General features: G+C 50.2%; 8 protein-coding genes across 8 annotated transcripts; 4 read left to right on the top strand and 4 right to left on the bottom strand.

The window, feature by feature from the left end:
* Positions 1–790: 790 nt before the first annotated feature.
* On the bottom strand, positions 791–1,344 carry CTAM01_16476 (uncharacterized protein; the record flags this gene model as incomplete). The annotated part of the gene is made up of 2 exons (XM_060532469.1): positions 791–1,223; positions 1,274–1,344. 2 exons carry the CDS (start codon positions 1,342–1,344, stop codon positions 791–793), a joined length of 504 nt encoding a protein of 167 aa, XP_060372955.1.
* Positions 1,345–3,900: 2,556 nt separating this feature from the next.
* Positions 3,901–7,038, bottom strand: CTAM01_16475 (uncharacterized protein; the record flags this gene model as incomplete). The annotated part of the gene is made up of 4 exons (XM_060532468.1): positions 3,901–5,788; positions 5,842–6,776; positions 6,830–6,943; positions 7,030–7,038. The coding sequence occupies 4 exons, from the start codon at positions 7,036–7,038 to the stop codon at positions 3,901–3,903; spliced, it is 2,946 nt and encodes a 981-aa protein (XP_060372954.1).
* Positions 7,039–9,115: 2,077 nt separating this feature from the next.
* CTAM01_16474 (uncharacterized protein) lies at positions 9,116–10,822 on the top strand (the record flags this gene model as incomplete). Its single annotated transcript, XM_060532467.1, has 1 exon — positions 9,116–10,822. The coding sequence occupies one exon, from the start codon at positions 9,116–9,118 to the stop codon at positions 10,820–10,822; it is 1,707 nt and encodes a 568-aa protein (XP_060372953.1).
* A 1,419-nt stretch (positions 10,823–12,241) lies between these two features.
* On the bottom strand, positions 12,242–14,185 carry CTAM01_16473 (adenosine/AMP deaminase; the record flags this gene model as incomplete). Its single annotated transcript, XM_060532466.1, has 4 exons — positions 12,242–12,433; positions 12,489–13,006; positions 13,076–13,951; positions 14,008–14,185. The coding sequence occupies 4 exons, from the start codon at positions 14,183–14,185 to the stop codon at positions 12,242–12,244; spliced, it is 1,764 nt and encodes a 587-aa protein (XP_060372952.1).
* A 2,199-nt stretch (positions 14,186–16,384) lies between these two features.
* Positions 16,385–16,806, top strand: CTAM01_16472 (endoribonuclease L-PSP; the record flags this gene model as incomplete). Its single annotated transcript, XM_060532465.1, has 2 exons — positions 16,385–16,448; positions 16,508–16,806. The coding sequence occupies 2 exons, from the start codon at positions 16,385–16,387 to the stop codon at positions 16,804–16,806; spliced, it is 363 nt and encodes a 120-aa protein (XP_060372951.1).
* A 422-nt stretch (positions 16,807–17,228) lies between these two features.
* On the bottom strand, positions 17,229–18,287 carry CTAM01_16471 (uncharacterized protein; the record flags this gene model as incomplete). Its single annotated transcript, XM_060532464.1, has 1 exon — positions 17,229–18,287. One exon carries the CDS (start codon positions 18,285–18,287, stop codon positions 17,229–17,231), a length of 1,059 nt encoding a protein of 352 aa, XP_060372950.1.
* A 1,757-nt stretch (positions 18,288–20,044) lies between these two features.
* CTAM01_16470 (uncharacterized protein) lies at positions 20,045–21,682 on the top strand (the record flags this gene model as incomplete). The annotated part of the gene is made up of 1 exon (XM_060532463.1): positions 20,045–21,682. One exon carries the CDS (start codon positions 20,045–20,047, stop codon positions 21,680–21,682), a length of 1,638 nt encoding a protein of 545 aa, XP_060372949.1.
* Positions 21,683–22,825: 1,143 nt separating this feature from the next.
* On the top strand, positions 22,826–24,205 carry CTAM01_16469 (uncharacterized protein; the record flags this gene model as incomplete). The annotated part of the gene is made up of 1 exon (XM_060532462.1): positions 22,826–24,205. The coding sequence occupies one exon, from the start codon at positions 22,826–22,828 to the stop codon at positions 24,203–24,205; it is 1,380 nt and encodes a 459-aa protein (XP_060372948.1).
* Between the last annotated feature and the right edge of the window lie 1,312 nt (positions 24,206–25,517).

Below are 25,517 nucleotides of genomic sequence, written 5' to 3'. Positions count from 1 at the left end.
AGAAATTACATCAATCTCAATTATGAAAAAATCAATCTTCCGATCAATCAGATCGACGACTGGGACTCTTCGGCAGTATAGGAACATATGCAGACCGTATGACGTCTCAATAAACCTTGGCTAATTTCGAGTTGCTCCAGACTCGAGTGACAGAACCCGTGCTCACCCGGCTATGTATCTCTGGGTAGTAGCCTTGCAGGGCTCAACCTGGACGGAAACCGTTTAAATCATAGGAGATCTCATAGTCGCGCAGGCTCCCGCACATGGCAAGTCCTCGCGAGCCCTCAACCACGTCAACATGAACACTCCCACCCGCCCGTCAGATGTTTCGAAACTCAACATCAGAAAGGTTCTTCTATATTCGGCAGGTCGATGCTACAGTGCCCAGCTTTTATCTACCCTTGGGGGTTCTCGTTGCGTTGCACCTCACCCTCCCCAGTCTACCGGAAACTCCAACATCATGAGTACAATGCTTGGACCCTTGGGAGAACTGAATCAAAAATGAAAAACATCATATAAACAGCTTGGCAAAAAGAATATACAGTGAATAGAAGATCAATTCCCCAGGAACTCTCACAGCCCCCACCCACTCTAAAAAAAGGAGAAAAAAAGGGTTGCTTCCCATCCATCTTCCCTCCTCCCGTATGTTGACGCAAAGGTGACCCAGCCTTTTAAAGAAGAACCCTCAATCATTGCCAGCGGATTCCAGCCCGGTTAGGAGAAGAGAAGAAGTCCTTGTCTCTGACAAGAAGCCAACCAAAAAAAATGAAGAGGGTCAAGTCGGAAGACTTTACATCCTCACAGCCTTCTTCGACTTACTCCCCCCGGTAGAAAACGGCGCCAAAGGCGGCACGCTCTCCTTGGCCTTCTGCCTCGTCGTCAAATCACCGCCCCTCTTCTCCCCTTTGCTCTTTGTCGAGAACGGCGCCAGCGGCGGGACCTCCTCCTCGCCCCCCTTCTTCTTGCGCGCCTCGATGACCGCCTCGCGCTTCCTCGCGTCGGTGCCAAACGGGTTTAAGGGCGGAGGCGGGTCATTCTTGCCGGGCTTGTCGGCGCGTCGGGCGACGGCGGCCATGGCTTCGTCGTGGGCGAGTCCGGAATGGAAGCGGATCGGGGAGCGCTTGATTTGCGGGACGACGGGTTTCCCAGCATCTTCGCGCTTGATGAAGCTTACGACGCCGCCGATTGCGTCCGAGGCGCGGGCTTGGAGGCTTGCGATGGGGCTGGAAGTGTTTGTTAGTTGGGTGTCAGGTGGAAGAGTTGTGAGTCTTACCCAGACTCAACGGGCACGGCACCAACGCCGGCAACCGCAGCGGCGACGACGGCAACAGCAGAGAACTTCATCTTGTCTAATTCCAACGCTTCGTATCTTCGTGTGTGTAGTGTAAACCTTGTCGTAACTCGTTCCCGCCGTCGTGAAATGTGTGTTCGAGCCGGCGATGACGTTGAGTCGTATAGGATAGTTGTGTATGTGTATAATTTGAAAGGAAATGATCGACGCTTGGTCTATTCGATAGTTGGGTACCGAAAGTCAATGTTGTAGTTGTCAAGTAAAGTGATCGTCCGAATTCAGACGCAGCAACCAAAAGAAGAAGGGCGCGGAAGAAAGACCGGACGTCCACGACTCTTTTATCTATCTCTTCTCTTCCAGACGTCCGGTCCCAGACCACCGCCTCCTTTCCCCATATTCCTCAACTCTCCACTTGAGCAATCCAGACATCCCGGACAATTTCGTGAGCTGACAGGCAGCTTACACTACACCCTTGTCCGTCAACACCGGCCACCCGGCAGCCCCACGGCCTTGCCTCGCATCACAACGTGGCGCGCCCGCTCGATGCCAGCCCTGGTCTGGTATCACATTCACATCGTGCCCTACCCAACTACCTCATATTCCACCTCGGCGTGACGATCGTATAAGAAAGAGTCCGGGGATGATGGTTGTACGCCTTGTACGCAACAAGCAGCGCACATCTAACTTCCACAAGCGCGTTTCCACAGTTTCAGCCCGCGACAATCCACACGAACCACGGGCCAACATCCGGTACAGACGGTGGGGACTTGCTCTCGGGTTTTTCTCTTGGCCCTCAAATCGTCTCTATCTACAGGAATCTCTGCTCGGCGAGTTGAATTCTCCGCCAGTCCACTCGGATTCCCCTCCCCATCCCACCGGGCTGAATATTGATTGCAGCCTTGAACTTGGGCAGACTTTCGAGGCTCCTGTTCCCCAACTCTGCCCAATACCACGCGTGAGAATACCGCCGTCTATTTTCAGCTGATGTCGTCTCGTCTCGTCTCATCTTCTCTGCCTTTGCAGCTCCAATCAACTCACCTTCGTAGGACATGGTCGAGCCGCTCAATTCCGCTCAACATCACCCGACCATCCGGTCATCCCGACTCAAGATTCCACGGCTCTCAGCTGCTGCTCGACTCGCGACGTCTTATCCAAAATCACTCGCCATGCGGTTGTCGCAAAACGGCACACAGCCACCGCCCTTCTCAGCCTGATTCAGTTTTGCTCCCCTTTGTTCCCTCCACGACTCGCAAAGTGAAGAGTTGCCATTCTTGGCAGAGTCCACTCAATACTCTCTACACTTGGTCGCTGCCCCATCCAAAAACAGCAACATGATAATCGCTACCAAAAGAATTCCCTCCATCCCTCAGACCCTCATCCGTCCGACCACTTCATCTGAAGCGATGCCGTAATCCGGTTCTCCCGAGCCTTTGCGCCATCCACCAGAGTGCTCAGCAACTTCTAATTCCTCCCATCTCTTCTTTTATCCGCCAAATTTCCACTAGCCTTCTTTCCCACCGACCCCTCATCTTAACCGAGTTGAACGAAGACATCGGGCTGTTTCGATAAACTCTGCCCTCTGCCTCAATGACGAACGGTGTGTCACAAACCAGAATTTAAACCTCGACTCTCTTTATTTGACAATCGAGGGATCGAGATCTGTTGCTCTCAGCGTCCATGGAACTATAGCTCGGTCCGAACTCACGTACCCAAGCGCGCGTATTCCTCCCAAGATGCCAAGAAAGCAAAAGAGCCAGAAAACCAAGAAACCTCACCAAACCGAGTCGTGTCGTGACAAGATAAACCAGAGTGTGTGTGTTTCTCAACTCTTGCTGCGCCTACCTTCACTTTCTGAACAAGAAAGATCTCCCAGCTCAGACGTTGTGCAGACACCCCTGCCTTGATCTCTCACCCCATCCCATCCTTCCAGAATATTCGCGAATCCGACTTGACGTGCCCAGCCAAACCCAAGAACTCCCAAGAACCCCCTTCAGCCAGCAATGTCCCCGGTCTCGATCCTCTCCAATCATGCAACCTCACGAACGCCCAGCTCATGCCCAAAGTCCCCTTCAACCCTCACCTAGTGTAAAACCGGGCTCGGCACCAACAGGCCGGTCATACCCAAGAGAAAAAAGTCCCCGCGCAACGGCAGCCACACCACCCAACACCCCAGATCCCTGTCCCCGCCTCTGGATGCATTAGCGCACGTCAGCCGTCGATCATCAGCCTGGCTCCCCTCGGCAGATCCAGTAGCATGAACGGCGGCTCCATTTTGGGTTCCTTGGTGCCGTTGCAGGTCTTTCATCTAGACAACCTCGTCCCCTCTTGCATGACAACTGCCTCACCATCTTCACACACCGAGCCCACCACGGCAGACCGAATCACATGGTCAGAATCATGAGGATATGGTAGCATTGTGGAAAAGTCTATTCTTCATTCCTCGTGAGTGAACCGCTGCCAGAATGTGCCCACCAAGCGCCAAGTAATGCGACAACTACACGCAGGTCCCAGAGGCGCAAAGAATACTACGTACAAGAAGGACAATTTTGTCTGGTATATATAGAGAAGCTTCGCCCCCGGTCCCTGGCCCAACGTTGCATTCCGAGGACTCACGCATAGCGGACCTCGTTGAAGAGCGCCGCGCGCACCTGGATCAGGGCTGCGAGCTCAAACAGGAATGACTGTAGCACAATGACATTGGTGATGACATGCGACACCGTAGCTTTCCTCTCCTCCTTTTCCGTGTCCCTCTTTGGCGTACTTGCTCCAGCAGTACCACCGCTAGGTGTTTCCGGCACGGCATCCTGCTCTGGCTCATCGCCGTCCCGGTCTACCTCTTGCTGCTCATCTCCGCCCTCGTCATCATCGTCTTTCGGGGGCGGCATGTGTAACGTGGGCTTCTTCTTCCCAAGATCCAGTGGGATAGGCTCAACCTTGCCGGGGATGCCAACCTTTCGGGCGAGAATGCTCTGATCTATAGCCGCAAACGCCGCGGCCTGGCTGGCTACCGGATCTCGAGGTGTGTGCGACGACCCAGCTTCATCCGCTGCGCCCCGGCCAGAGTTATCGTGACTGCCAGGCGTGTCTTTGGGCAGGGGAACAGGCCGAGACGTTGGCGTAGAGAATCCATAACCACCAGACATAACACCTGGTGCCGGGCTACCCGTTCCGGAACTTCGGCTGTTCTTCCTGCCCCGTGGACTTCCAGTACGGCTGGGCGTGCTCAGCTCCGACACCAGGCGCTGAGCAAACCGTTCGAGACCCGAGGGCCGCGCTGGCGATCCACTGCGGGTCGCGTCGTCCAGACTTGAACGTTCCGGGGTGTGCGTTGAACTATGCCTCTGCGGTGTTGGCTTGCGGGGTGGCAACGGTGGACCAGGCGGGCGGGGCTGGTCTGCAGTCTGGAACGCCTCTCTCCTACCTTGCAGAAGATCCTCGAAGCGGGGCACAGTCTCGCGATACTTGGTGACCTGGTTGCACAACTGCTGTAGGACGACGAGTATGCGAGGTAGGGATGACTGTACCCATACTGGACGACGACGGCAGGCATCCAACGACTCAAGCGTCTGCTGTTCCTCCGACGTCGTAGAATCAGGGTCTGTCGGGGGCCTAAAGGAAGTGGTCGAGGCGTCGGGTGAGGTAGGGCTGGGTGGCTGCTCGTCATAGGTGTACTTTTGAGGGCTCCGCAGCATCCATCCTTCGGGTGCCATGTAGCCACAAATGGCCAGGTCTAAGATGGCCTCGGTGAGGGAGAGATTTGTGTCGACGGGGTTCATGAAAAAGGTCTCGAGCAGATCCAAAACCGAGTTGAGCAGCGGGTCGTCCGGGCGAAGCGTGTGCTCGTGCACGTCGCGTGGCGCCCCAGGCAGTGTATCAGGAACAGCGGGCAAGTCATGATTGTTGGTGGATATCTTGGGTGCGACCAGCTTCAGGGAGCAGGGATGACTCTCGAGCCGGGACATGGTGTCCTTCAGGACGTTATCGTAGATTTCGTCAAAGTTGTCCTGCCCTCCAATGGACCCAGCCAAACTCATCAAATAATCCACCTCCTGCTCGTGGGCACCGACAGTCCTATGCATTTTGGCTCCCAAGACCGCTTCAGTCCGAAGCAGCGTGCTGATAGCATAACGATGATGCCTCCGGAGGATAGCTGAGATCAGCTGGAGAGTCACGCGGATGGTCTGCTGGTTATGTGAGCGTAGACACGCCTGAGCAAGATCGACCAGATTGAAGAGCAAAGGAGTAGCCGTGATGTCGGATTTGGTCTGGGCAAGCATAGTAGCGAGATCCATGGATTTACGCTTGCGGGCCGCACTGATGGAGGCTCGGGAACCTGACATGTCTTCGGTGACATGATCAGGCAAGCCGAGCAGATAATGAAGGATAAGGTTGATCATGTCAGGGTGGTCTAGGGACTCGAGGATCCGGCGGAGGTACGTCAAGACAGCTACGGACGAGCCTCCGTCGATATCGGACGACTCTAGTAAAGAAGGGTATCTAGGGAATATGTCAATTTTTACCATGGCCAACCTGCAGGTGGGCTGTCTTACAAGAGTTGTTGGAGGAAAATGACCTGGAAATGCTCCAGAAGCGTCTGCTTCACCTCGACGGATTTGCAGTGGTCTAAGACATCCTGCCAGAAGAGAAGATGAGAGAGAAAGGTCTCAAGGTGTAGTTGGAAATCACCAGAGCATGAGCTGATGATCTCAAAGGTGGAGGCTGGGTGTTGGTAGTCGGACAGAGCGAGGATGGGAGGCAGATCGTTGGTGGGATAGTCAATAACCAGCTTGCGACTCAGCTGACTGTAGAGCGCACCCAGGCCGGTGGCCATGAGAGTGGAGAGGTCGCTCTCGACAATCCATTGCTCGAGAGATTCGTCGCTTGATGCGGACTCAATGATGTACAGCAGACCTGTTCTGGCAAAGTCCCCAACCTTACCCTCGTGGTGAATGTAGTCCATCAGGATGTAGAATAACGGGAAATCCTGTCTCTGCGTTCGGCCAGCAAATGCATCATGCCCGTCTTGGGGCTTGTCCTTGGGATTCCCATCGTGATGGCTCTTGAACCAGGCGTGTAGTATCTCTCGGTTGAGGCGGATCTTGGTGGTGATGTTAAAAGCCAACTCAACGACCTTGGCCTCGGTATCAGAGCCCAACCGCACACTGTTGACGCCGGTGATGCGCACCAGGAGGTTCGTCAAGCTGGCGGAGAAGGTTGTGTTTTCGACAAATGCCTCCTCTTCGGTTTCGAGCAGAGTTGCGAAGAAGAGCACAGCTTCCTTGATGATCCACTCATTGTAGGAAGTGGTGGCTATCTTGCCAATGGGTACGTAGACTTGTTTCTTGGCGGCATACTGGATGCACGGGTGAGGTAGCGGTCGTCGGGACTCGTCGTTGAGGATGTTTGTGAGTTCTTGGAGGCGGAGTTCGAGGTTTTCGGCGGCATCGACGTCGTTGGCGAGATTGGAAGACGACCTCCAGATTTGCTATCACGTGTTAAGATCAGGGCCTCGCCGGCAGCGCGGGGGAAGCTTCTCACGAGGATGCGGTTGTACTCTTTGTCGAAACGATGCAGACGTTTCGTAGGGTTCTTTGCTTCTTCCTTGCGATGGGCCGCGGGGGACAGCGAGGTGCCTGCTAGGAGGCGCGACCACTAGATTTTGGTCAGGATTGAAGTTTCTTGTTGCCCAAGCCCAAGATCAAAAGGGAGGGAGGGGTGTTTCGTCTAGTGTATCTCACAAAGTCCATAGTGTTGTCCCCGAAGGCATCTCCAGCAGGGCAGGAGGAGTTGGAATTATTTGCGCATCAAGCTCAGTGAGAGGATGTCGGCTGGTTGGCGAAAGAGGAGCAGCAAGTAGGAGGCGATTGGCGGCGGTGGCCAAGGTGAGACCAGGTGGTTTAGGGGAGGACTGGCGAGAAATGGAGACGGAGCTTCGGTGCATAAACTGTCAAGTGTCAGGCGTCGCGAAATGTCATTCCGAGACTTGACCGCGTCCGCTGGTTGCCCGTTAGTGGGAGATCGATACGTACCCTCTGATGCAGCCCGCCGTACCTGCCCACGTTGTGTTGCACAGCCCGGCCGACGCACGAACTCCAGGGACTTGGACAAGATAGGTAAGGCAACGTACCTCATGTGGCGGTGCACTTCACCTTCTTATCTAATCGGGTGTGTGGCTGATCAAGGTGGGTGGATAAGGTACCTAGTAGTAGTGGCTGAAGGCGGACACAGGCGTTGAAGCTACATCCTCATTTTCACTTGGTTCTCTGCATTGGAGACTCAATCAACCTTGCAATGCAGGCTAGAGCATCATAATCGCATTTCGTAGGCTCACGCAGCTATTGCCCACCTTTGGTCCTACTGCATCCATCACTTTGCGCTCTAGTCCTAATCTGCAAGGTCCCTAGATGATTCTGCGGTATCTCGTAGTACGTCCAAAGATTCTTTGATTAGGAGCTTCATGGTCTTGAACACGCCCAACGTAATGAACGTACTCTTCGGCCGCCCGGGAATTCAAGGTAATGTTATTTCAACCACTCTATTCGTCCTCACACTATCCAGCATGTTGTCTTGCCCCTGCCATGTGGCGTAATAGCCAGGGAGCGTTCATGTGTCGTCGCCTAAGCTGTCTGCCAATCAATTACTCTAGATTTTCGGGCTAACAGGTATCTGTTCTGTTGGTTGTAATGCCAAGTGCAGAACGGAAGGAACAGCGGAGGCGGCGGCATCATGACTACCTGGTCTACCGCCTCTACAAACAGCAAGGGATCTTCTTTCAGAGAACCGGGAGTGAGTTCCACTGCACAAAGCAACGCAAATGATAACTGATAACTACCTAGCTCTTGCCCTGATCAACATTCTTAGACATCCGCGGGAAACGATACAGGTATCTGGCGGCGGTTAATTTAGCGACACCACAATGGCCCCCGCATGCGTCGCGGCCTTGCAATGTGGTGATTCTGCTCTCTGTTCACTTCATTCACTAGACATGCTCTACAGGTTCAATTGATTATTGACACCCAGGTGTAGTCCAATCTTTCCGTAATCCATCTAAAACTGAACAGCGTCTTGACGTCTTTTCTTTATTGCCCCCGCCGCCTCGTAAGCATCTTTGCCAAAGAGTAAGCTTCGATGTTCTGACGGCAGTCATCAGCGCCATTGAATCTAACCGCATTTCACAACACCAGCTCTTAAGAAATGGTGCAAATCTGGATGAGGCGGTAAAGAAAATCACCTGGGTGTTCTGTCGGTGTGATTTACAATAGGAAATCATGCTGGCAGATACCTAGTCATCAGTTGTCCACGACCTCATGTGGCCACAATTTCGCGGGTGCTAGGCTTACACGGTCACATTGAAAACTTGCCTATACAGGGCTGTAGGCCAGGATGAGAAGCGAACAAGATTCAGATAAAGAAATTGATTCAAATGACAGGACTTGACATAGGTAGGGAGGGGAGGGGAACATATGCAGCAGGAAAGGACAGAGCAGCCCTGACTGCCAGTGAGAGAAAGCTTGCAATATTGTTGTTCATCATCTTCCGACTACCTAAGACTTTTGGCAACCATGTTAAATGACACCAAGGGGTTTATTCCGGATTTCAGCTATAAATGCGTTGGTAAAATCCCACTTGAGAGCTGGAAATATTTCCGGATTCTCATGCTCAAGGTCGTCCATTACCACCCACATACTTAACGTAGAGTTGATTCTTTCTACCTTAGGGATCCAATCTATAGCAAAGGCCCAGACGTTTCTGGTTCAGGAATGAATCATCGAGTCTCCGTGCGGTACTTTCTACGACTTCAAATCGACTCGGTATTACTTCACGATGTCCTCTGCTCCAGGCAACAATGTAGTTCCGCTTGAACTTCGAGGCGAAGAAAAAGTGACAATCCATTTCCAAGAAGAAGGAAGAAATAAGAGGGACGAAGAACAAAAGATAAAGAGCCTTGTCTGTTATTATTCACCCGTACTTGTCCATCGTCACAAGCATCTAGACACGTTTCGGCTCAGCGACGTCCCCAACGTGTCCCAAGATTTTGAGAATACACTGTATAGGGAGTGGAGATTTCTTCTTCATGATGTTGCCAGCGGTAACATCACTCCTAGCCAGGAAAGGCAGGCCAATGCTCCCCGGAAGTATTCGTTGATTTTGGACAACACCTTCCATACGCTCTTGGTTGATAGCGGAGATGTCGGTGGCCTGATTAAAATTCTGTTAGCGATTCGGGAATGGAGATGGAATAAGTTTCCCAAGCGGCTTTTCGTCAAATACGGAGGCATCGATCCAGAATCATATGCCAAGAACAATATCGAGATGGACAAAGTTGCCGTCGTCAACGAAATCTTGGTTGAACAATATTTTGAAACTGGAAACCTCGGAACAGGGTACTTCGTACCTGTCAACAGGAAACTCAGATACAAGAGCAACGAGGAGGCGAAACGACAATCTTGCATGCTCATAACTCTGCTCCAAGATTTGCCAAATGTTTTCGAGGTGGCGCTTGACAAGCGCGTTGCAGCTTTCTTTGATGCCGACGAGACCACCAAGAATATCTTTGACGAAGTTCTAAAGAAGAAGCAAAAGCGAGGTCTCGAGCAAGAGCAATCTTGTGAGCAACAGCAAGATTCTGAGCAAGAGCAATATACAGAGCAAGAGCAATCTCGTTGGGGCGGTCCCCCTGTCAAGGGAAAGCTATCCTCTCTTTCTCTTAGAGGCATGGACGAGAGCAGTACAATCAAATGGAATAGTATCTGCCGGTTATCTACTATCATGCCCTCCAAGCACTTTTTCCTCGAGGGAAAGATAGATGGCATGGACGATGCCAAAGCAGGCCTCACGGAGCCGTCGGATATCACCTTCAACAAAGTACGATTGGGCAATACCCCAATCAGCAAAATCATTGATTTGGGCAAGGCCAAGATCTCAGCTTTCAGATATTTTGGCGAGGATGTCGATCCTGGGAACAAACATTGGGCAGATCCAGTGAATGAAGTCATTGACCATTTGCAAGACTTCCAGCACGAATGTTTGGAAACGCTCTGTATTGGTTTATGCGAACCACCCATGAGTTATGACACCATAACACCGCCTTTAGGACTGTTGGGGAAGTTCACCAGCTTGACACATCTATGGATTCAGTCTGGAAGCATGGCTAGATGGACCGCAGCGAATATCAGAGCATTTGCGAGAGTACTTCCGCCAAAATTGGAGCATCTTCGAATTACGGGAAACAGCGCCGACGTCGAAGAATGGGTAATCTTCGTACAGTCGAATGCCCACTCGATTTTCAGTGACCCAAAGAAATCAAAATTAGGAGTTTCTAAGGAGAACACGGGACTCGTGGAACAGATCAAAGATCAATTTGTCCCAACGCTCTACATTATCAAAGATCTCGTGAAGCCGAACTTTGATTACCCAACCGTGGCACAAACCAGCGGTGGTAACAGCTTACCACTAGACGAGATGGGGTCGGACATCCTCCTTTGGAGAATCAACGTTGACAAGGCGGCTCAGCTACATACAAATTTTTGAGTAAGCGATCAACGTTTACATCTGTTGCTTCCTATCGTTTGCAAAGCGTAACCCTATACTCTCCTTTATTCCCTTTTCCTATCCTTCAGTCTCAGTCTCTCATTCTTTTCCACTGCGTCAATTTCATACAACACCTCATTCTTAGCAGATAGAAAGTCATCATCATTTCTGAGGAGAAATCGGTGTAGGGTCTGGATTAAGACCCGATCGAATCAGCCCCAATGCTAAGGTGGTCTGAGGGAAACTTTGTTCCACAGCGTGCAACTTTGACCAATTTCACCTCCAGTAGTTTTCAAATTGAACAATAATATTCAAGTAAATTATCTTCTCGCATTGACTTGACAAGAACCCTTGCACCTGTTATTATGCTTTGTGTAATGCTAAACTTTGTCAACCCCTGAGCTTTACTCACGAGGTAACTAGCTTTCGTCCTCCAATACTCCTCGTTCCAGTCTCGAGTTCCTTAACCATTGTTGTTTCAGAAAGGTCTCTGCTGCCTCCTATGATCTTTGTCGATCGTGGCCCCAACGTTCAGTCAGTGATCTGTGAAAGTGTCTAGACATCTTTAACCGGCTACTACCTCAGAAACGTGGCCCCGTGGAAACATTCAATGAGGGCAATATGAGCCAAAGCGAAGCTTCAGCATGTTGAATGTATCCTTATCACTCAACCGATCCTGGAGCAAAGGCGTATGCGCTATGTCGACGATTTCAGGGACCGTTTTAATTGTTTCCATATCAAACGGGGAGGAACTGATATGACAAACAGTGGTGGAAATTTGAACGAACTTCAGACCTTCCTCTATAACATGGCGCTGTGGTTAGTGGTACTGTATGGCCATCTTTTCGGGTCTCGTGATGTCAAACTCTTATTCTTGTCTCAGAAGACTTGCGTCAGATTTGTTCTTCACAAAACCCTGCTACCCCCGTATCTTATATAAGTCGTTACAAAGAAGTCATAAATAACTTCATTCAACACACAGGGTCTTACCGGCAATAAGTCAATTTGTTGAAGCCATATTCTATTTCACCGTTATCGCCTTGAAATTATCAACCAGAACCTATCACCTGGGTATTATACGTGCTAGCAAACCTTTGAAAGGCAACATCAATGTTCATGTTTAATCCGGTTGTGTTTTTTGATAGCTTCATTTGGGCAGTGATGAAAGAAATTGCATTCCAATAGGTTCAAGGCCTTGCACTGCAGCAGATTTCGCGCTTAAGCATGGTAAGCATGCTTACATTCCAGGTACCGCCGCCTCCCGGCAAAAATATGACTGTAGGCTTAGAAACCTTGAGTGATGAGGCTCAACTTTTGTCCTCGCTCCCACGCTTTCCGGATCAAAGAAGCATCCGGTACCTCTTCAGCCCGGAGTTCTTACCGACCGTGCACGCCACTCGGCACATATTCAGTTGTCCGCTATCCTCCATATGCCGCGCCATAATCCTTGACAATCTCCTGGCAATAGGAATCAAACTGAACATTCCACTCTTGAATGCGCTGGCCCTTAGTTCCTTTTCCTATTTCACCCAGGTCGATATCCAACGCCCATTGCTTGTCATCTTGGTCTTCAAAATTGGACCACCGCAGGCTGTTTTGCGCAAGGGCGCCCTGTCATAATGTGTTAACAACGGAAAAGCACCAAAGCTTGTAAAAGGAATCCTACCAGTCCAGCGAGGCCAACGTTATCAAACCCTTGAATGACCTGATAGAAGTCGTAGCTCAGCCCGGCGGCGTCCTGTCCCAGCATTGCAGGATCATCGTTGCTGATAGCCGTCGTGACGCCGTGCGCAATCATAGCTGGCAAGGGATGATGCAGAATATCCGTAGCCAGCTGAAGTACCTCATTGGAGATGGGACACACCTCAACCATGATGTTATTCTTCTTCACAGCATGGATCAACTCGGGATGCTTGTAGAGCGAGAATCCGTGGCCGATCCTTCGTGTCCCCAGAAGAACAGCGTCGAACAGATTGAGATCGGTCGAATTACCATCGCCGAGTGTCTCCCCTGCGTGGAAGAAGAAAGGCATGGTGAGATTTTTCTCCTTCGCCTCCTGCTGAAACCACAATAGCTCCGGCGCAAGATCGAGCAGCGTACGGCCCAGGTCTTCCTGGGAGACTAAATCGTATCCGCTGAATAGCTCTGAAAAGATGCCCTTCAGCTCCAACGCACTTTTCATGCCTACACAACAATCATTAGCCTCTGTAATCATTGTGTGTAATATTGCGTCTATGTAGAGGTTTGACTCACTTGCTAGGATCTGATCCGTCGGCTTAGATCGCTGGTCTGCCCAGATAACCCGAGCACCGTAAAAAGGAGCTAGAGTAGCGTCGGTTTGTAAGGTATCGTTATGCTGACCCTTGAAGTAGGCAAGCTCTTCCTCCATGAGACCCCACCATTTCTTACCGTCAGTGTCATCCGATGCTGGTGCCCCAGTCAATACCAGCTTGCCCGCCGCGCCTCCAGAACGGATCTCAACCCAGCTGATCCTATCTCTCGCGAGTTCGTCAAATAGGTTCCTCCAGAAACTTCGTACAACGGGCTCGTAGATCAGCATAGTCCCTGCTGTGCCAAACAAGGGCTGAAAGCGACGCCAAATCTCATCGACTCCTAATTCGTGCTGTATCGCCACGTCGGGAGCAAGCACCAACTTGCTCATGATGAAATCGCGGAACGCAGGCTCTCCCCCGGGAAACTGCTCTATTGCAGTTGTGAGAGTCACAACCTGGCCTGTGTAGTTTGCGGAGGCGATGTCAGCCCACTGGCTGACGGTGGCAGAGTTTGGCGGTAAGAATGTAGGCTGAGATGCAATGCGCCCTTCCGCGGTGCCAATAGTCTTTGTGGTCTTGAATAGCATCCCTTCCACGGAGATGACGGAAGAAAGCAAAGTTTTGTAAGGGAGCATGGCTGAGAGATGCGCATGAAGTAAAGCGCCTTTCGGCATACGTTGGACGACTTTCCACAAGGTCGTGTTTGCGATCTTTGGGCGGGCCAAGGCGAACATCTCGCCGGCAAAGCTTCCATTGTTCAGATTCCAAACTGTCTTCATCTCCTTCTGTCGAATATTCTGAACGATCCTATCTGCGTGGGCGCAATCCGCAGACAGACTCTCTCTAAATTTGGCATCTTTTTCGCATTAATTAGTTATAGGTTCGTTGGCAGGCACCAGCCTTGAGACATACCTTGTCGCTCTGTCTTCTCTAACGCAATCATGAGATCCCTCGCCCGATTGTGCTGGTCTATGATGAAGCCTGTCTCTTGGAATTGAGCTCTTTCCTGGAGCTCATCTCTCTCGAGAAGGGGATGAGACGCCGCCAGGGCAGAAAGGAGAAAAGTCGTGAAGAACTTTGAGAGGTTCATGATGGACGAAAGATCCCGAGGTAAGGTGGTCTTAGTGCTGCCTGCCCGAGATGCGATTGACAATGATGCGAAAATCCCATGAGCGGTCCCTTGCAGGCTGTCTTGCAGGCTGTTTTATAGATCTCCATTTTACTCCGAGACGTGAGGCTTGAGACAGTTCATGATCTCCCGGACTGCACACGGAATGACCCAGAGTCAACGGAAGCACCGTGTCACGGGCCGACCCCTCCGTTTCTCTAGAATCATGCCATTTCCTGTAGCTCGCCTGCTTAGTGCAACTTCAATCTCCAGAGTCCGAACCGTCATGCAGAGGGCCGTTCATTTGGTGCAGTGCTCCTTTGCAGCAATTTCCTTCCGTAGGCCCATCGCATTCTGCTATACAGAGTCTCATCCGCTCGATGCTTATTTCAGCTGTGTCACTGATTCAAAGTCCGACTGAGACACTGCCGAAATTTGACAAGTCTCAGTCACTAGGTCGTTCTTCGACCAACAATATTTCAAGCCTAGTTCATTCTGCGGGAAAATCAAGACGCTTTCGTTGGGGGCTTGCGATTATCGAGCTGAGACTCCCGCCTCGGCCACGCGTTATCGCGGCAAGGCACGCAGCTTGGTGTTTAGTAGATGTTCTAGGAAAGAGAAACCACAAATTGCTGGCGTTGTAGGCATTCTCCAGACCAAACGCTGTCTTGCACTTGCTCTACTTAATTTAGACTTCCGACTCAGTATTTTTCTCGTTCTTGTTCTTCTGGAGTGCTCAGTGTCCAGCTTAGCGGCGATTCGTCCCGGTTCGTAGCGGAGTCGCTCTGAGCCATCTTCCTAGTCTTAATGCCAGGCAGTGCAGCAAGTTCATGACATTAGGGTTGAAACTAGCATATGTCCCAAAGTGCCCAAAATTTCAACACGTGGATATCTTATTTGAACCAGACGGTATTGGTCAGACACTAGACCCACCAAGTTCCGGATGCGGCGCGTCTTCGATGATAATCGCTGGAAGCCTCCGTTTTTGAGCTAGCGTTTGAGACACACCGAACACGGTACAAGAGACTCACGTGGAACACTTGATTCACAATGCTTAATACTGTATTCGGACGACGTCTTGAGATGAGATGGCAATCCGATTGCCTTACTCAATAATATGCAAAAGCTGATCAAGAATCAGATGGGAAAAGCCGAATCAGTAAGAAGGCATTTGAAGGTACATCAGAAACCGAGTTATATACTCAGACCTTTGGAGTCAATATGTTACGTATGTAATGCGCCGGCGATGAGGAGGCTTTCCTCACGGCTTGCCGGATTGTAGAGATAAGAATGAATCAATAAGACTTCAGGAGCGTTACATATTCGTATACTAATGTCATGTTAGAGTGAACCAGACTCCGCGCATCCTCGAGACCACTCAAGCATGTGGCTATAGATTGAACAAGTCCGTCCGGTCGACTGAGATAGTCGGAGTTTTGACTTCAACAGTCTATTAGCCTCTATCTCTAAGATTGATTGGGTGAATTGCATTACAATAATCTATATTTCAGTAAGGTAGAGTGATTACTCTGAAAGTACATGATTGTGTGCATTAGTAGGGCACAAGATAGGAAAGGTCATTCACCGCAGCCTTTTCTCGCCCCCGTGGCCCAGCTTCCGTCTTTAGCAACCGGAGAGTCAGCCCTTTCACTGCCAAACATGTTCTGCCTTCACTTTCGCAAATTGGAAGGTTGCTCCAGGTTCCAGAGTTCAATCTTGATCCCAGGTTTCTTCGTAATCCCGCTTGGAAAAGTAAAACCTATGCGAGCGATAGGTCACACACGTTGCGCTATCAAGTATCGGATCTTAGAAAGGCAGTAGCAGGTAGTTCCCTCGGACTCATAATAATGTTACCTCTAGCCAAAATTTCTAGTTAGTGTCATGTTCCAAAAGAAAACAAACGCGAGGGACTTGATCGGCGCCAAGCATGCAAAGCCAGCTTGGTATGATGTCATGAACTGAGCAGCGCGTGGAAAATAAACCCAATTAAAGGGGTTCCGAGTCCCCCCCTGAAGCGCTCACGATTAATTTTTCAAAGTTCGCATTCCGCAGGTGTTTGTATCAATTCACTCTATAATGAAGCTCCTCGGCATTCTATCCATAATATCAGCGGCGACTTCGCTTCGCCTGGAACCCAACTACACCTCATCTGCAGGGGTAGAGATCTTCAATCCCTCAATTATGTTCCCACCTACTGGTCCATGGAGCCTGATGTCAAAGGCAGGAAGTACTGTTTACGTCGCCGGTAAATAACCACATGCCTCGCGTTACCCGCCATAGCCACTGACAAATGGGCGGGAGCAGGCATGCGCGGCATTTACCCATCTAACAATACCCTTGCTCCGGTGGGTATTGACCGGGTCCGCCAAGCTTACGCCAACATGATCCAACTTGCCGAGCTTGCTGGCACTGATCGGTTTTCGGCAGTACGTCTTGTTGTGTATGTGACCGATATGTATCGGTATAGGCCTCTGTGCAATCAGGCACAGACGGAGCTTTGGGGGAACGACCCCAATAGACAACCCCCTCGGTCGATCATTGAAGTCCAGAGACTGAACGACGATGATATTGTAGAGGTGGAAGGGACTTTCCTGGTTGCCTGATGCTTCTAAGTGAATACGTTCACTTGGCGTCCATCTATCGGCACCCATAAAGCACGTGGAGGGGAATTGCTGAGGATGACGCTGAAGTGTATGTCCGACATAATCAATAAAGTTGAGCTTTGGGGAGTTAGTATTTCTTATGGCAAGCTGGCGGGGGAGATACAAGTCGAGCTAGGCTTCAATACGCATACAAGAGCCTACCGAGAAGGAACTGTAGTCTTGACCCTTCTTATTATTCTAAAATCAACACAAGCAATAGCACGTGTATAGAGACAACGCCAGTCATATTGCATCTAGGCACTCTCGTCTTCTCCAGCGGCTTTTTTTATCCTTCTCTTGTTCCGCGTCGACACTGTTGATCGAGACAGCTCGCTGAAGCTCCACCCAAACTGCCTCACAAGTCGTGGCCATCCCCACACTCGTCATTTCCCGTAAGGAAGGTCTTCTTTACGCCCTTGTCCAAACCACATCGAGTCCCATTGAGTGTGGCCCACATGCTCTTCAACCAGCTCGTTGTTTTGGTACTTTTTGAGTTTCATCCCGCCGGCAAAACGGAGATACCATGCCCCGCTCATCTGCTGGCGCAATGTGGTCTCTTCTCTGAGGTACTCAATGACGAAGACCGTGCCTTCATTCTGGTATTCAAAGTGAAGTGTGTCGGCAACAGGACGGTCAACCTTGTCATCATGTTCGATGCCTTCAGCATTGAAGCTAACCTTGGATCCATCATCAGCCACGACAGTATCCTTGTGCTGGATCATAAAGGTCTTGACCAGAACAGAGTCGTGCTTCTCGGAGAAAACATTTGCGGATGAGATGACAGTGTAAGGCCCGAGTGTTCCTCGGCCCCAGTACCAATGGTTGATCGTCTGAGCGAGCGGCGCGTTGCCCCAGTTCTTGTCGTGGTATCCATCGCCGTCCACCGTGACTGGCGACTCGCCAGCAATGGTATAAGTAGCGGTGACTTTCCCTTGGGGCACCGCCACGAACCAATCAAAATATTCGTTGTCCTTGGACCAAACGTGGCCTTTGCCAGGGCGCCAGGGCGAGGTCGTGTTGGTCATTTGGATGTCGATATCAAGGCTCTCGACCGTCACGCGAATGTGATACTCCTTGAGCCCCGTGCCACGGAAGAAGTTGACAACGCCATCTCTAGTGATGGTGACATCGCACTCATCTCTGCTGGAGTGGAACTCATCTGGGTTGTAGGCTTGCAAGACATTGCAGACTCGGCCATCGGGTGTCTCGAGTTGGATCTGAATCTTGGGTTCGAGTCCAACTTGAGGGCTGGTGAAGAGCTTGGTATGGAATACCACCATGAGCTTTCCGCCATTGGCCAGGTGAGAGTCGAAGTACCACCATTCGAATACACCGGGTTGAGAAGGGTCGGTTCTCAGGGAGTCTTCCCATGGTTCAACCTTTGTTGTTGAAAGGGAATGCTCGGGACGTTGGTTTCGGACGGAGAGCGAAGAGAGTGTCATAAGTCTTGTGTCCTGTGGGATGAAGTTCAGACGGATTATTCGAGAAGCAAACAACGTAAATCTGTCTGCTATCTTAATAAATAGTCGCTCCATCACTATCTCGGGACATACTGATATTATATAGGCGCCAGTCATTGCTGGCTAACGGGCATACGGACGCATAGTAGTCCGGCGTATCTTTTGTCTCTCCAATTATTAAGGTTTCATTTGAACTCTGTCACCAGTAACAACAGCTCAATGGTACGGTCATAAGACTTGGCTTGCCAATTAATAATCGACGTCAGTTAAACTCGCGGATATTGCGGCCCGTTAAACCCGTGTTCGGGAAGTGGGACTACTCGCCTAAAGGTGTATCCAGATTGTCCAGGTCCTATCTTAATTATACTGCGAAGGCGATACCCACAATAACTACACATTGACGTCCAAACGTGAAGCTGAGGTGACTTAAGATATTGCTCGACCTCAGATAGCAGTGGTAAAGAGAAAAACACACCTAGTTTATTGCTAATTCTTCCTTCGTCCCAACGCGACAGCGTCGGCGGAACGACTAAGCAGGCAATTACTTTAAATGGCAATCAGTTCAATATTGCGAACTATACTCATACAGATGACTGCTATTTCGCGGTTCCGATGCTGTGCTATAAACCGAGAATCTCACGTTCACATCCTTATGAAAGGCAGTATGTTTCTGAACAATACTCATTGTTCAATGTTTGGGTACTACGGGTACTGTATCGATGGCCTGATACCCATTACAAGTCCCATTCAAGACCAGCTTGATCCTTTTATGATGGATGACTTTTTGCTATGTTATCTGATGTAATACCAAAGAAGTAGAAGAGGCAGAAGCGCATGAGTATCGTTTGAATAACTTAAGTCCCATCATTGGCAATGCAAGTTCTGCTGTTATTCAGACTTCCGTGTGTCCCAGGGGTAGACTAAATATGGTTTATCGATCCCAAATACTTCTAACAGGCCCTCATAGTGACTGATCTTCGTACAAAATCGGAAGAAAGTCGACTGGCTGAGGTAGATGGTGCAATGGTAATGATCTGCCGTTATACTTTCCGCTTTGGCAAAGACATGTTGACGAGAATACACCCAGACATCAATGAGAATACACAGATACCTATGACCCGAGGGCGTGGTAGCTGTGGGGCTCGAAACCAGGTGCACTGAATACTTCACCTTTCCACCTTCCAGGCTAGTAGTGGTGAATATCGAGATTCGTTTTTGCCTACCAGATTTTGTTGTCCTCCCGGCGGAAAGCACGACCTTGACCGCGTTTCTCCTTTCTCCCCCCCTTCATTCACCTTTTCTGGCTTTTCAAAGCTGCCGGCGAGGAAGGCAAAAACTTCCAGTCCCAACATTCACCTCGCCACCTTTTTCTGCCTTTCATACTCTACTCCGTCGATCTGAAGTCGGTCTTCTCCGTCAACTTCGGTTTGATTGCTTCACGGACAGAAGTTGATCAAAATCACAACAACTTTCTTGTCTCCCTCGAGGATCACAAAGGCCCTTATCAAGGCGGTCGCTCTTGCGTGGACGGTCTTGCATTTGTCTTCTGAGAGCACAGCTGATAATCTGCCAGGTACCTAAACCCGATCACGTTATTCCATCTCTTGTTTTCAGCCTGGCGAACAGTTATTGACTGTCATCTAGTACCAGAATCCCCCTTCAGAGTAAAGAGATCACTCGAAACTCACACAGTCCACCGTTCACATTGCACTCAGATACTCACGATCAAATCATTGACGATGGCGACCCTAAATGATCTCCCTCCAGAAATCATATATCAGATGTTCCCATCATCCTCTTTACGGGAACAGTTCTCTGTCACCAACACGGATGCAGATCTGGCCAAAAGGATTCAACCAGCTTGGTCCTCAGCCTTGAACCTCTCACGTACCTGCAGAAAGTATCGGCACATGCTGGTTCCCGAGCTCTACCGAAATATCAGCATCCATGGATCCAACAGCTTCCAAAAGCTCAAGTGCTTCATTCAGTTTCTGATTGACAACAAAGATGTTGCCGTCAACATCCGAAGACTGTATCTACACTTAGATCCTAGCAACATGGAGACCAAGGACTTTACAGAGGCAGATCTCGAATGGAGTCACTGGGCTGCTAGACAGTCGGGCGCCCCGTCACCGTACTACCTCTGGCACTCGGAAGATGGACAGCTTCTCCAAATGTCGGAATCTCGATGCTCCAGAACTCGGATCTTACACCTTGGCATTCTTCTCGAGATCATTCTTTCGCGTGTACACGGAGTACAAGAGCTAGGTCTCGCAGTGCCGGGAGGCCTGTTTTGCGATCAGTACGGCCCATGGTCCAGAACCGAGCTCGATGGCCTACTATGGACTGGGGAGCCAGGCCCTTCAGATCCCCTCAAGATTCAGACCTTTCGGGGTGTTCAGCGACCACTTCCGAATATCAAGATGCTCGCTGTACGTCCGAGTTGCCTTCCAAAGAGTCATCCAGACGCAACTATTACGCCTCTTGATCTGAACCATTTACTTCATTTCGCTCCGAACGCCAGATCGATTTTCATTGCAAGTCGGGATGGACAACCAGCCTCTCCTCTCGATACCCACTCACAATGGTCCAATGTTACTTGTCTCACCATCACCGAGACATTTTTGGATGAGCGGAAGATCCGGGGGATGATCCAAGGCTGCGCCTCCCTTGTCTCTTTCAAGTATCTGAACTCCCGGGCAGATGCATACGTTCCACACTGGCCTGTGTCACCCGAAGAGGTTGTTACCATGCTCCGGGAACACCAGAACACGACGACTACCCTCCTCACTCTCTGCCTTGATCTCAATGACTGGTATCATGGAGAGTATGAGGCTATCAGAAGTCTTTCGGACTTCAGCAATCTGGAGAATCTCTGGGTCGATGCCTCGAGTGTGTTGAAGAAAGTCAAATATGGCTCCTCCAGTCGTTCAGAAAAGCACAAGCGACTGACACACAAGCTCAGCACTTCTTTGCCCGCCTCAATCAAGCGTCTTCACTTGGCAGGTAACGAGCATCAAGTTCGTCATAACATGTGCGAGGTGTTGACAGATCGCGAGAAATTCCCCAATTTGAATTTGGTTGAGTTGGAGGACTTCGTTCGGAGATTCCCAGAACTTTGGGATCCAAATGAGGACGACAGCGACGAAGATGACACGAACCAGAACGATCTCGGCGATGATGGTGACGACTTGGCTTTCTCAATTATGAATGCTGGTGACGGCTATGGCGGCGGAAGCTACCTGCAAGATGGTGATGCTAAGGAGGAAGACATCGGCGAGACCAACAAAGACACCACTTTGTCATACCAGGAACGATTCATTAGGGCGGATATCGAATCTCCGAGCACCGTGTGCACGCTTGGAGAGTTGTGGTAAAGGATTTCCCTTTGAGGGGGCAAGAAAACAATCGCCCTTTCACAGCTATGCATTCCGATGGACTATAGAACATGGCACAATCCCAGCTGCATTCAGAGATGTAAGCCGAGAAGTGGACATTAATTATACCGTCCCGGGCATTCGACATCTCCTCATAGACACCATAGATAAACAAAGAAGCTTTTAGCGAATTCTTAATGCTCCAGCCTGCTTATAAAGCCCTTTTTAGACCCTGGCTTCACTTGATATTACTACAATGACCTTGTGACTTTGCTCAAGGTGATTCTCTATTATCTTGTTCTAATAACACAATTGATCCATGATTGAGGCACTGTAGATCTTTAGTACAGAAAGAATAACATCGGCTCGACTTTGAGGCACACTTGCTTTAGGGAAAGCGCGCTTTGGCAACAGGGCAGTCGTGGAGTATCAGCTGGCTACCTACCTACGTATGATTTTGGATCGCTGTACGAAAACAAACTGCTCTGTTCTTTCAAGTGGAAGAATGATATTTTAGAGGGATAGTTGGTTCTGCGTGATATCCAAGCAAACCACACGTTTGGGGAAAAATAGAGAAGGAAGCAATAAAATAGCGATGTGGAAAATTCTTCTGTCGTTCCTTCCTTGAACGTAAGTCCTCGTCTGCGTTCCTTCCCAGGCACAAATTCACCTTTTTTGTGCTTTTTCTTCTTTTTTTCCCCCAGTCGTCTTTTTCTCTCTTGCCCAACTCACCACTCTTCTTCCACCCACCCAGCTCGACTGCTTCTTCACGCCACCCTACCTCTTCCGGCCTTTTTATTTCCTCACTTCAACTACCAAGTTCTTCCCTTGAGGTGTTCACAGAAAGGGGGCCTTCTCCTCAAGCCAGGAAACTGTAAGACTTTTCTTTCCCATTACTCTCTGGTTCTTGCTAGTGGTCGCTACCCACGACTCGACGCTCGCACTTACCAGCATCTTCTCTTTCACGCAGTGACTCCTCACGCAGTACGCTCTCTACCCTCTCATTCTTCTATCGTTCGCAATGCTCACGACTGTTTGAGACGATTTCTTAATTCGGGCTAACCTTTCCCAGGTGCCGCCGCCTGTTCAGCTGCCACAGTCACTCTTGATTCTTCAACTGCCCCTCTGGTGGCTCACTTCAACATGGCTGGGCTACAAAACCTCCCCACTGAGGTGGTTCTACACATTGGTTCTTACCTTTGCCCGAAATATACGCCTGGCAAGAAACTCCTTCATAACTTCAACAACGACCGGCTCATCCAAAGGGAGCTTTGCGGTCAACGTCAGGCGCTTGTGTCCTTGACACGTACATCCCGTCGCCACTACAAACTATTCACATCGTTCCTATATGAATCTGTCAGTGTTCATAGCGGGCTCAAAGCCCCTCGGCAGTGGCTGTCGCTGATGAAGACCCTCTCACAAAACGAGGATCTTTGTCGGCTAGTCAAGCAGTTGTACATCCACCTTGACGGCGAGCATGCGCTGTCATCCGCTGATGTTGCCGATTATGAGTATTTCAGGGACTTGATCACACTGGAGGCTTGGCTGAAGAAGGCTTCTTTGCCTGTCGTGATGCACTCCTTCAATGTCTTTGAGCTATCGTCCGCTTTTCTCTTCACTCTCGTCAACAATGCCCAAGACTTCGTTCTATCTGCAGAGCCGCTGTCTCTTTCCGGAATCTTGGATGCCATCCACGACATGGACGAGATTGTCTCAACCCAACAAGCCAACAAGTCAACAATTTCCTCCCTGAAGTCTTTCTCTATGAGGAAGACTTATACCGATGCGGAAAGCCATTGGGCTTGGCCTCGCGAGCGGCTGTTCAACGCCAGGTTCATTGACGGAGCGAAAAACCTGAAAGAGTCTTACATCGTGGGCACAGCTCTCCAGTTCCACAACTGGTCATCGACGCATCTGACAACCCTTGCCTTTAACGACAGTTCAATGCCACTCCCCGTTCTTGCCAATGCCATTCGAGCCTGTCCTAGACTGGAACGGTTCTTTTGGAAGAAGCCGATACGGAGAGACATGCATCCCTACGCCGTCCATCCGTGGCTAATTCTTGGGGCTCTGGGCATACGTCGGGCCACCCTCCGCACTCTGGTCATCGACTTCAACGGAACCTGTGAGACTGACTTGCAGAGCCCCGCCTTCGAGCTCAGCACGTTCACAAGACTTGAGGCAGCCTGGGTGGACATCAGCGTCTTTGAGTCGAACAAAGCCAACTTTACAGACGTAAGCTCTGATCCACTCAACCCGACCGTTGTGGAGGGCAGTCCTCTAATCAGAACCTTGCCGCCTTCACTCCGAAAGCTGCACATATCCGGTTCCATGAATGACTTCATCTTCGATGAGGTTCTTTGGCTGACCAGACCTGGCAACCACGAACCCCGCCACGTTCCGGCAGAGTTCGCGCTTGATGGAGGCTATCTGGATGGCGACATGTTCAAGCTGTGGGATTATCGCAACGACTATGAACATATCCCGACAGCCGATTTGGATCCTCAACCTTTCCTCTGGTAAAGAGTTGCGAATCAGACGATGACGATCAGGACGCTTTTGGGATGAGGGAGGAACAATAACTATGATTCGGGTTTGGCTTTTGCTTTTCTTCAGGGTATGGATGGGAGGGGGAGTCGAGTGGCAGGGACGATGCGTGGCTGATACAAAGGACGGAGAGAGGCGTTGCGGCTTTGGGCCAAAGTCCAAGGTGAGGGTATCAGAAAACAAAGCATGCCATTGCCACAGAGCGTTCCTCCATTCCAGGAACAATTCCATGCTTTCAGAGTTGTCAGTGTATAATACTTTCGCTTCTTCAGAGTCATCAAACACGTTTTTGCTTGTTTTCAAACACCACTGCAGTTTTGCAGAAGTCTACATGTAGTCCACTGCCGTCATGGTGAACTTCGGGTTTGTGACTTACATGTTCCGAGACATGCTTCGCTCTCAAATGTAAAGTAAGCCACACGGGCGCGGTGTTAGAGAACGGGCGCTAGCTCAAAATGGGACTTCCAGATGGGCGTTGAAAGCGTTTAGCAATGCACGACTTACAACGAAGATTGCCGTGTGGTAGACTTTTAGGGAAATTATTGACTAGAGGAACATAGGACACGGGACTCGTGCAGCTACTGAGGTAGGTAGGGGTTCTGCAACCAATTGTCCAATTGGTGGACTCTTCGCCAAACAAACCTTGCCATCTGCCAGGATACAACTCTCCAATGAAGAACTACGATTTCCGACAACTTACGACACCGCCCTTTCATAGCAACAGTCTCAAGCCTAGGCAGAGTGAGCCTTAAGTAAGTAATTCCGAAACATGAGGGCCTGGCAGTGCTTCTCTCTATTACTCTAGCAGGTCACATGCAAACTCGGCACTATCAGAGGGCTGAAGACACAAAAGGACTCTAGACTCAACATTTCCGGCGGGCAGGGATCACCGGCAAGGAAGGAGGAAACACGGACGCACAATGGTCTGATACGCGCTGCACAATGTGCAGTTGGAACTTGAGAAAGAGGAACCAACCATTTTCAAGTGACGGTGGGTAATTCGCCAAGCTGCGGGGGTTTCTCATCCACGGAATCTCGCTACAAATAAGTCAACATACCCACTTCCTGGCACCCCCCTGTTTCTGGCACCACAAAAACGATGGGATCACAACCCAACCTCCTCATTACTATTAACTATTGATCCTCAACCACACCCACTACAATACAGCTGCCAGCCTCACTAGGGCATTCAGAGTCGCTGGATTCAGCCGTGATAACCTCCTTTTCACCCGCTTCGATTTGAGCCCGATGGATATCCCTGATGTTCGCGAACTTCGTATTGGGATCG

This window comes from Colletotrichum tamarilloi (genome assembly GCF_030869305.1).
Source record: "Colletotrichum tamarilloi strain Tom-12 chromosome Unknown Scaffold_225.1, whole genome shotgun sequence".
Taxonomy (NCBI): domain Eukaryota; kingdom Fungi; phylum Ascomycota; class Sordariomycetes; order Glomerellales; family Glomerellaceae; genus Colletotrichum; species Colletotrichum tamarilloi.
Note: the sequence above shows the minus strand (reverse complement) of the source record. Positions and strands in the feature narration are given on the sequence as shown.